Source organism: Salvelinus sp. IW2-2015, linkage group LG13 (genome assembly GCF_002910315.2).
Source record: "Salvelinus sp. IW2-2015 linkage group LG13, ASM291031v2, whole genome shotgun sequence".
Taxonomy (NCBI): Eukaryota; Metazoa; Chordata; class Actinopteri; order Salmoniformes; family Salmonidae; genus Salvelinus; species Salvelinus sp. IW2-2015.
In genome coordinates, this window is record NC_036853.1 from 11,227,465 (window position 1) to 11,238,694 (window position 11,230).

Below are 11,230 nucleotides of genomic sequence, written 5' to 3' on the forward strand. Positions count from 1 at the left end.
TTTAGATTCCGTCTCTCACAGTTGAAGTGTACCTATGATAAAAATTACAGACCTCTACATGCTTTATAAGTAGGAAAACCTGCAAAATCGGCAGTGTATCAAATACTTGTTCTCCTCACTGTAGCTCCACATTGATCTGGTACTGGACTCCCTGTATATAGCTCCACATTGATCTGGTACTGGTACTCCCTGTATATAGCTCCACATTGATCTGGTACTGGTACTCCCTGTGTATAGCTCCACATTGATCTGGTACTGGTACTCCCTGTATATAGCTCCACATTGATCTGGTACTGGTACTCCCTGTATATAGCTCCACATTGATCTGGTACTCCCTGTATATAGCTCCACATTGATCTGGTACTCCCTGTATATAGCTCCACATTGATCTGGTACTGGTACTCCCTGTTTATAGCTCCATTCTTGTGTATTTTAATTTATTCCATTCTTGTGTTACTTATATTATTTTTAAACTCTGCATCGTTGGGAAGGGCACGTAAGCAAGCCTTACAGGGTAAAGTCTCCACCAGTTGTATTCGGCGCATGTGACAAGTAAAATTTAATTTGATTTAATTTGACACTTTCTGCCCTCCAGGACATCTACAGCAGCTGGTGTCACAGGAAGTCCAAGAAGATTATCAAAGACCTCAGGCACCCGAGCCACGGCCTGTTCACTCCACTACCGTCTAGAAGGCGGATACAGTACAGGTGCGTCAAAGCTGGCACCGAGAGACTGAGAACCAGCTTCTATCTCCATGCCATCAGACTGTTAAACAGTCACCACTAGCCGGCCTCCACCCAGTACCCTGCCCTGAACAGTTCTAGTCGCCTACCACCCGGTACTCTAACCTGCACCTTAAAGACTGCTGCCCTATGTACATAGTTATTGAACACTGGTCACTTGAATAATGTTTACATACTGTTTCACCCACTTTATATGAATACACTGTATTCTAGTCATGGCTCATCCTATATAACATATTTTTGTATTTTTCTGGATTATATGTGTATTGTTGTTTTTATCGATCGGTATTACTGCACTGTTGGAGCTAGAAACACAAGCATTTGCTGCACCTGCGATAACATCTGCAAATCTTTATACGACACCAATAAACTTTTATTTTATTTGTATTGGAGTTAAGAGGAGACTCTTTGCTGGTGAGTGATTCTGACATATCAGCTGACCAATAGAAATAGCCTTTAAGAAGTTGTAATGTCTCACTGTAGCACCAAAACAAATAAGCAAAGTATCTGATCAGCCTATTCTCTCTTCATTGATGGAAAATAGATCAGATTTAATGACATAAGTCAATAGTTATGAAAACTGAAAAGAAAAATGACCAGTCAGCGTTTGACTAGTCTACAGGTCAATGTAATTGAGTTCATTAGAGTCAAAACACATGTCAAACTAAAAAGAGAAAACGAAACAAGCAGAAAATAAATCAGCCCCGATGTAGTTATTTAACGATGACATGCAGTGAGTATGTCATCCCTTTTGCCATCAGAACAGCCTAAATTCGTTGGGGCATGGTGTCGAAAGCATTCCGCAGGGATGGATGCTGGCCCATGCTTCCCACAGTTGTGTCAAGTTAGCTGGATGTCCTTTGGGTGGTGGACCATTCTTGATACCACGGGAAACTGTTGAGCGTGAAAAACCCAGCAGCATTGCAGTTCTTGACACAAACCGTTGCGCCCGGCACCTACTACCATACCCCGTTCAAAGGCACTTCCCATGTTTTCTTTTAACCTTTTGTGTCTTGCCCATTCACCCTCTGAATGGCATACATACACAATCCATGTCTCAATTGTTCCCAGACTTAAAAATCCTTCTTTAACCTGTCTTCTCCCCTTCATCTACACTGATTGAAGTGGATTTAACAAGTGACATCAATAAAGGATCATACAGTAGCTTTCACCTGGATTCACCTGGTCAGTCCATGTCATGGAAAGACCAGGTGTTGCTAATGTTTTGTACACTCAGTGTATGTGTTTTGTACACTCACTGTATGAGGTAGACAATAAGGCTTGGTCTTACAAAAGGTTATAGATATTCAGACAAAACTATTGTTATTTTCAAAGTCATTTCACAACCAGTTGTATCTGTTGGATCCAGATGTAACATTGGGAGGAAAGGCAACAGGAAGAGAAGAGTGAACATCTAAGGATGTTAGTAGTTATTGGCTGCCAACTGGGGAGATCTTGCCATCAGTAAAAGTAGGCCTGCCTCCTGATATACATCTGTCATGCATTATGGCACAGAATGTCAAAGGTGCTCTGGTTATAGAGACACAGAAAGCAACAGGGAGGAAGGATCATTTTCCAAATGAACAATCTCCCTTCCCTTATTTGGTATTTTTGGGTTATTGGGGTCACTTTTTTTATAGGAAGGGGGATTTCATAGATGTACATTTCTCCCTGTTTCCTTCAAGGGGGGACCCTGCATAGTGTGCATATTGGACACGGAAAGAATTTAAACAATACTCCAACCCCATTTCCAAACAAGCGCTCTTCCCCAATCAGTGATGAGAGGGCCACGTCGGCTGTGTTTACTCCCGCTCAGCCCAGAGGAAACCGCTTGATTCTCCCTGATTACCTTGGAGGAGCACTCCTGAAACACTCGGAGGCTGGGATGGCATGAATAAGTGTGATTAAGAAGAAGGCTGCCACTTAACCCAAGTCAAATGTGGGCAGGAGAGGGATGGATGTTCCCAGAGCTGGAACTCAGCCCACTCTCTGAGAGACAGCTAAAGGGAGCTGAGGAAGGGAGAATCTGCCGCTTGCGGGACTGGGACTCAGACCGCCTCCCTCAGACACAGGTGGCTTGCCTGGAGCAATCAGAGAAGCTGCTCTTATCACAGTTGCATCCAAATGCACAAACTTTTTGGAAATATGAGTGTTTATCCCACATTGATATAGAACCCAGATGGTCTTTGTGTGCTATGTTAGCCCTCGGAGCTAAATCCTACAAGTAATGGACCAGGTATCAATCTCCAGACGTTTGTGTGACTCAATACCACATTAGCCCTGTATGCTAAAGCCTAGATAACTCTTGGAAATTGCGCATTGTTTTGGGTATCACCTTAGCAAAATACACCTACATTTTTTTATTTTTTATTTTACCGTTATTTTACCAGGTAAGTTGACTGAGAACACGTTCTCATTTGCAGCAACGACCTGGGGAATAGTTACAGGGGAGAGGAGGGGGATGAATGAGCCAATTGTAAACTGGGGATTATTATTATTATTTGCTGCTTAGTGAAGTAAAAGTCATATTTCTTCAAATTACTGATTAACTTAAGGAGAGCACAAGTAATTCCACTGTGAACTAATTCAAATAGAAATCCCTTTGCCCAAATAAAGTTATTATACTGAACACTGCATCAAGCGCCATTCATTCCACAAGGTGGCTCTCTCACTAACTCTTAAACTCAGAGGAACTTGATAATCAATTTGTTTTGGTCCGATTCACTTCAGCTCCAGTAGTGCACTGTGTTGCCTTGTATGGCCCTCTTTGGGAACTTACTAAAACTGCTACATAACGTGGATAAACTGCTACCACAGTGGGTCTCTTAACTTTTTCCTGTTTGTTTTGTATCACGCCTAAGGCTGCGAGTCACCATGGTCATCCTAACTGAGTCCATACACCCTGACTTCCTACCCAGCCCTCTGCTCTGCAGAACCACTCATTCTGTACATCTGCAGTAGTGATTAGTATTGCAGCGGTGGCTTGGCTTCTCTTTCAGCTGTCCCTCAGCCTTAGTGTTTTTTTGTTTCTTTACCCCCAGTCAATCTGTCAAGAGGGTGGCAGTCAGCCAGATGCCCACTAAACGCAGGCCTGTGGCAGCCAGCTCAGAGCCTGTGATGGCCACTAAACACACGCATCCATCCATCACCCCTAAGGCTAAAGAAAAATAATCACGAAGACTGTTGTTTTCATCATTTCATGTTGTCTCACCACGTCTCTTTTTATGACTCGATTTACAGATCTCTGTTGTCCTTCTATATTCAGTCAGCCTGTCTTGACTTAGCCGTCACCGATAAAGTAAATATGTAGAGTACTGATCCCACACCCTTTCCCCCTAATGTCTGAGGCAAGTTCACCTTTGTAGCCCCCGAAGTTTGAGTTACAGCTGTACCCTGGAGTGAAAGACACTCCCAAAACTAATCACAGCACCCCTAAGAGTCACTGAGTTCTGTGTAACTTGAGTCCTGTCTGACAAACCCTGACAGTGTCTTACCTGGAAGACGAGCACCTTGCCGTCGTCGGCCTGCAGGTAGAAGGTCCAAGTAGAGGAGATGAAGCTCTGAGCAGAGCTGACGATGTCGTTACACCAGCTGGACACGGTGTCCATGACGGAGGGGGGCATGGGACGGTGGGCCATGGCCTTCAACTGCAGGTAATAAAAGGTGGAACTGTTGAGTTTAGGTGCATTTATTTAATATGGCAAAGTCATGTGAAGTGAGAGTGTGAAGGTGTGTGGGGGGCAAAGGGGAGCGTGTAAAAGTGGATGTGAAAGAGAGAGAGAGTGTAAATCCAACGCACATTCCTCGTCGTTTGAGGGGTGCAAAATCCACTTGTCACTTAAATCTCGCTAGATTTATTACTTTAATTTTATTGTTGAGACTCTTTCATACTCTTGTTTGTGCCTGTCGTTTTTTCCCGTTAACCTTACAACCGTGTAAATGTTTCTAAATAACCTATCAAACACACCACAGTAATGGCTGAAATGGGCTGAGTGAAATACATTGTCTTTCCGTTGAATCTATAAGAACGCTGAAGCTTCGCCTGGGATTTAATGTACCCTCTCAACACTTACATTACAAGAAAGAGAAGATCACTTTATTTTTATGAGTGTTCATTTTTTGTGGAATTTAAAAAAGTAATTTAACACAGTTGAAATGTTTACAAATTAGATGCAATGAAATAAAAAGCAATTTTCAAAAATGAACACAGATTATAGTGATATTATGTCTGATCTTGCAAACAATGTAACGTATGTTTAGATACAGTGCATTCGAAAGAATTCAGACCCCTTGACTTTATCCACATTTTGTTACAGACAATTCTAAAATTGATTAAATAAAATATCATCAAACTACACACAATACCCCATAATGACCAAGTAAAAACAGGTTTTGAGAAATGTTTGCTTATTTAAAAAACAGAAATACCTTATTTACATAACTATTCAGACCATTTGCTATGAGACTCAAAATTGAGCTCAGGTGTATCCTGTTTCCATTGATCATCCTTGAGATGTTTCTACAACTTGATTGGAGTCCACCTGTGGTAAATTCAATCGATTGGAAATTATTTGGAAAGGCACACACCTGTCTATATACAGTGGTGTAAAGTATTTAAGAACAAATACTTTAAAGTACTACTTAAGTAGCTTTTTGGGATATCTGTACTATACTTTACTATTTATATTTTTGACTACTTTTACTTTTACTTCACTACATTCCTAAAGAAAATCATGCACTTTTTACTCCATACATTTTCCCTGACACACAAAAGTACGTATTACATTTAATGCTTAGCAGGACAGAAAAGTGGTCCAATTCAAGCACTTATCAAGAGAACATCGCTGGTCATCCCTACTGCATTTGATCTGGTGGACTCACTAAACACACATGCTTAGTTTGTAAATGATGTCTGAGTGTTGGAGTGTGCCCCTGGCTATAAGTAAATTTTAAAAACAAGAAAATTGTGCTGTCTGGTTTGCTTAATCTAAGGAATTTGAAATGATTTATACTCTTACTTTTACTTTTGATACTTAAGTACATTTTAGCAATTACATAGACTTTTGATACTTAAGTACATTTAAAACCAAGTACTTTTAGACTTTTACTCAAATAGCATTTTACTGGTTGACTTTCATTTTTACTTGAGTTATTTTCTATTAACTATATTTACATTTCCTCAAGTATGACAATTGGGTACTTTTTCCACCATTGTCTATATAAGGTCCCCCAGTTGACAGCGCATGTCAGAGCAAAAACCAAGCCATGAGGTCGATGGAATTGTCCGTAGAGCACCGAGACAGTATTCTGTTGAGGCACAGATCTGGGAAAGGGTACCAAAAAATGTCTGCAGCATTGAAGGTCCTCAAGAACACAGTGGCCTCCATCATTCTTAAATGGAAGAAGTTTGGAACTGTCACGACTCCGACCGAGGCAGGCTCTCCTTCCCGTTCGGGTGGCGCTCGGCGGTCGTCGTCACCGGCCTATTAGCTGCCACTGATCCTTTTCTCCCCCTCCTTATGTGTTTATTGATTACACCTGTTTTCATTTGTTGGTAATTAGTTGGGCTTATCAGTCAGCCGGCCCGCCCGGTTCTTTGTGCGGGATTATTAGTTGTTAAGCGTGGTGTCTGTTTTGTACTACGTGTCTAGGTGGTTACTGGACTGCTTTCATTCCCCCCGTGTCTGGGGTAGTTTTTTGTGAGCACCCAGTATATTAGAAGGGTGACTTTAGTTTCTCAGTGTTCATTAAAAGGGAACATTTGTTATTGCACCCTCTGCTTCCTGCGTTTGACTTCGTACTCCGACACCCAGTCCTTACAGGAACCACCAAGACTCTTCCTAGAGCTGGCCGCCCAGCCAAACTGAGCAATCTGGGGAGAAGGGCCTTGGTCAGGGAGATGACCAAGAACCCGATGGTCACTCTGACAGAGCTCCATAGTTCCTCTGTGGAGATGGGAGAACCTTCTAGAAGGACAACCATCTCTGCAGCACTCCACCAAGCAGGCCTGTGTGGTAGAGTGACCAGACGAAAGCCACTCCTCACCAAAGAAGACTCGAGGTTGTAATCGCTGCCAAAGGTGCTTCAACAAAGTACTGAGTAAAGGGTTTGAATACTTATATAAATGTGATATTTCCGGGGGGTTTTCAACTGTGGGACCTTACATAGACAGGTGTGTGCCTTTTCAAATCATGTCCAATCAATTGAATTTGAACTCCAATCAAGTTGTAGAAACATCTGAAGGATGATCAACGGAAACAGTATGCACCTGAGCTCAATTTCGAGTCTCATAGAAAAGGGTCTGAATACTTATGTAAATAAGGTATTTCAGTTTTTTCTTTTTAATAAATATGCAAAACAATTCTCAAAACCTGTTCGACCTATCAATTTTGAGATTTGTTGGCATTTTGGTCCATTATTAATATTAGTATTTTCAAAAAGTAAAAACAAAAATGTCAAAATCTTGATGAAAATGTATATTTTCTTTAGTTTGCCATACTACCGTCATCAAAATATTTATGAATTTTAACCATTTTAAAATGGACATACATCAATAATGAGACATCGCCACATTTGCATATTTTAATTCAATATTTCAGAAACATTTTAATATAAAAACGTATATTATTTGTGTCTACATTCAACTGGTAAAAGCTGATTGTGATATGATTAAGATTTTATTTTAAATCCCTATTAGTGTTGTGGTACCTGGCCTTAAAACCTTATAACAATTTTGATGACTGTTGCTAGTGTGAATGTATGTGTGTGTGTGTGTGTGTGTGTGTTTGTTTTACTGAAATCCTACGAAGTGACCATGCTCACCTTCCTCCTCTTGATCTCAGGTTCAGAGGGCTGGCTGGCACAGCCGGTGCTGCATGCCTCCTGCTCCAGCAGCTTGCTGTATGCTTCCTGGCAGGCTACAGAGAAAGAGAGGCGGAGAGAGATAGAGGGGGAGAGAGATGGGAGGGCACAGGAGAGAAAAGACAGAGAGACAAGATAAACCGATAGGGAGGGAGAAAATACAGCATCTGTCATTGCATCCCTATTCACCCCTCCCTACAGTCATCCATATCAGAACATTTGGGCAACTGCTGCCTGGACCAAGGAGGATAGCAGATCACAGCATGTTCAACAAACAAGCACAGCTTCAGTTGAGCCACACACAAACACATGACTTTTGAACTTTTACTGTTGAAAACCGATATCCTAAGTATAACTACAGTAAAGTACACACACTAAAGTGTAAAAAAAAGGAGTTGGTCTGATGTTCAAACGTGATGTGATGTCAGCAGCCTCCCCCGTTTGTTAAGGAACATTAGAGGAGCAATGGGCCATGTGCCATGTCATATCTGACCTGCACCACCTATTGACATTTGCCTTATAAGTAAATCAGGTGTTAAATGAGGTGAAAATGAGACTGGATGAGGACTTTAATGTAATTTGGCTCTGGCACAGGCACATGAAACGCCTACTAGTAAATTAAGCACAGCTTGGGATAGTTCTCTGCAAAGATTAAATCCAGGGTCAAAGTTATGTAACAGTACTATAACAACACCTTGAAGTGGATCACAGGTAGGATCTCTGCTCTTGGTGATAGGCTGCCCTGTAGTATCTACCTGGCTTCATTGAGACCCCACCCTGTGAGTCAGGCTGCCTTACCTCCTTGACACTCCTCTCTGCTGGTGTTGAAGCCGGCATTTCCATTTACAAACTGACAGATGGAGTAAAGACGACAACCACGGTGACAGGCATTCAGAATGGAGTCCTTCAGGATAAAAATAAAAACATAGGAGGTAAATATGCTATGACCACAGAAAAAATGTATATTGTCCATGACAATGTACTTTAAGCAAATGTATAACTTGATAGAGGGATTTCAATTGGATTTCAGTTTTTCTAATAGATATGTCAAATGAGTTAAGGTGTTATCGGCACAAGTTGAGGCACAAGATGGCCTGAGAAATGTGGTTGTCTCACCTAAACTATGAATGCACTAAATCTAAGTTGCTCTGGATAAGAGTGTCTGCCAAATAACTAAAATGTAAATGTAAAATATTGCAAATGCCTGGGAATGTTGTGATGAGTGAAGAATTACAATCACTTGGTCACAGTTTTCTCCAAGCCTGGTTCTAATACAGAAGAACCAAACAGCGTCCCCAAGCGACTGACACGGGAACGTGATAGACAAAGAGATCCCCATGTCCGACGACCCCTGTTCGCCGATTTACTTTACAGGCGTATTTACAGTATCATGCGTATAATCGTTTCAATGAACTGCTTTATTCCGTGTTCATTGTGTGTCTAGCGGGACATTATTCTGGCCAAGGATTTACGGTTCCTTTGTATAGATATTTATTTGCTTACTCCAGTGGCAATTACAGTCCCATCATGAATAAAATAAACTCTCAACATCTGTTCAAGCACTATTTGTCACTACGGTTCTTATCTGTTCCAATAATATGCGCACATCAAAGGCATACATTAGGGCCTATAGGCTGGTGCAGTGTTCTGAAAACAGGTGATTCCGCATAGTTCATGGTGATCCATTTTGCTGCTCTGCTCCGCCCTGCATGATGTCTGAACCACACCTGAGCAGAGCTGAGGCGATGAGTAGGTGGGAAAATAACAACCTTGCCGAGAAACAGACACTAATCCATTACTAAGCTACAATAATTTTTCAAATTGTACATAATTTAAGATGTTTTAAACATGGATATTGTAATCATTTAGCTATTATTTACATATCTTGCATATTGTGGTTCATGAACAAATAGATATTTCAGCTCACAATGAGGCAACCAGGAAACCATGCAAGTGCAATAGACTATTGGAGAATAGGCTACCATCTGCTTGGTCCGGTGCCCTCACAGTGATTTTATGACTTGATTTAATATAAACGTCCAGGGATTATCTAATGAAAAGACATTTGAGTAAATAAATCCTGATGAAGTAGGTGTAGTAGCCAGGCTATATGGATAGTGGAGGACCTGAGCTGTGAGAATGCGTCATAAAACGATAATTTCGGCCTAATTGTCCAAGATAATTTCCACTCAGTTCTTGAAATGAAGATAGGTAGCGTTGCGTACTGATGTTGCGATATTAGGATAAGCATGCCAATTAGTAAAATGATGGGCCTTCGTTAAGGATTGGCCATATTACATTTACAAGAGATTGCCAGAATTGAAAGATTAAAGGGACATCTACCGATATTCGATATACCGTATTCAATTTCGTATACAGTCGTCGAAATGTAAGCACTTACTATGGCAGTTATTCAAGCACGAAAATATACTTTTCTGTCACATTTATATTTAACCTAATATATTCTGCTTTTCTGCTATTCATGAATTATGTATTTAGACTATAGTTTCCAAGTATCACTTACTTTAGCTGGGCTTTTGTTTTTGACGGTGATCTGGCATTGCTTTTTGCAGTAATTGATGTCGCCTAGTTGATTGTCAAATAGATCAGAAGACGCAGCTACCAGCCCCGCTAGAAGCAGCGAGACGACGACGAAGACACCGCACACCCTGCAGCCGAACTGAAGCATTTAAAAGCCGGATTTGATCACCACAGTCTGGGCGAACACTAGCGCTTTTAGTGGACTCTGAGCTTCTCAGTTGGATGACGCTTCAACCCGATTTCTATCTGCTTCGGTAATATTGTGCTATGGTTTTGTGGTGTCGTCACTCCAAAAATCATCACGCTCACGCTGCTGCGCGCCCCCTCTTTGTGCGCTCTGCACTCCACAGTGCAAATTCACTGCAGTGCATAGGCCCACTGCTAGCATTCATACATTGTATGATGGAATGTCTATATCATGGGAAAATAAAATAGACAGTAGCCTATTTTCACTTGTTATTTAACCAGTCTGTAAGATAATCGTTATCATTCCTTCCCATTTTTTACAAGGCCTCTGTAAATAAGAGAAGGCGATTAAATTATTGCAATAATGATCCTATTGTCTAATGACATGGAATATAGGCCTAACAATGTTTCATGTAGGCAAAACATCACAATTCAACTGGTAACTAAAACATAACAATTCAACTGGTAACTAATTAATGCACGAGGGGGTGGGGTATCTGGCCAATATAAGATGGCTAAGGGCTGTTCTTATGCATGACTCAACATGGAGTGCCTGGATACAGCCCTTAGCCGTGGTATATTGGCCATATACCACAAAACCCCGAGGTGCTTTATTGCTATTATGAACTGGTTACCAACACAATTAGAACAGTAAAATGCTTTTTTTGTCATACCTGTGGTATATGGTCTGATATATTACTGCTTTGAGCCAAATCAGTATTCAGGGTTCAAACCACCCGAATTTATAAATACAATTATAAACTGGATGGTTCCAGCCCAGAATGCTGATTGGCTGACCGCCGTGGTATATGAAACCGTATACCATGGGTATGACAAAACATTCGTTTTTACTGCTCTAATTACTCCATTAACCAGTTTATAATAGCAATAAGGCACT

The 11,230-nt window shown here is 41.1% G+C and overlaps 1 protein-coding gene across 1 annotated transcript in view; it reads right to left on the bottom strand.

The window, feature by feature from the left end:
• The window catches only part of LOC111972112 (transmembrane protein 59-like), a 32,143-nt gene extending 21,662 nt beyond the window's left edge, over positions 1-10,481 (bottom strand). The window contains exons 1-4 of the mRNA XM_023998972.2: positions 10,130-10,481; positions 8,404-8,509; positions 7,567-7,661; positions 4,239-4,391 (exon numbers count right to left, since the gene is read on the bottom strand). Coding sequence (XP_023854740.1) covers positions 4,239-4,391; positions 7,567-7,661; positions 8,404-8,509; positions 10,130-10,294 — 519 coding nt within the window. The 5' untranslated portion in view covers positions 10,295-10,481. The remainder of the gene's footprint in view (positions 1-4,238; positions 4,392-7,566; positions 7,662-8,403; positions 8,510-10,129) is intronic.
• Between the last annotated feature and the right edge of the window lie 749 nt (positions 10,482-11,230).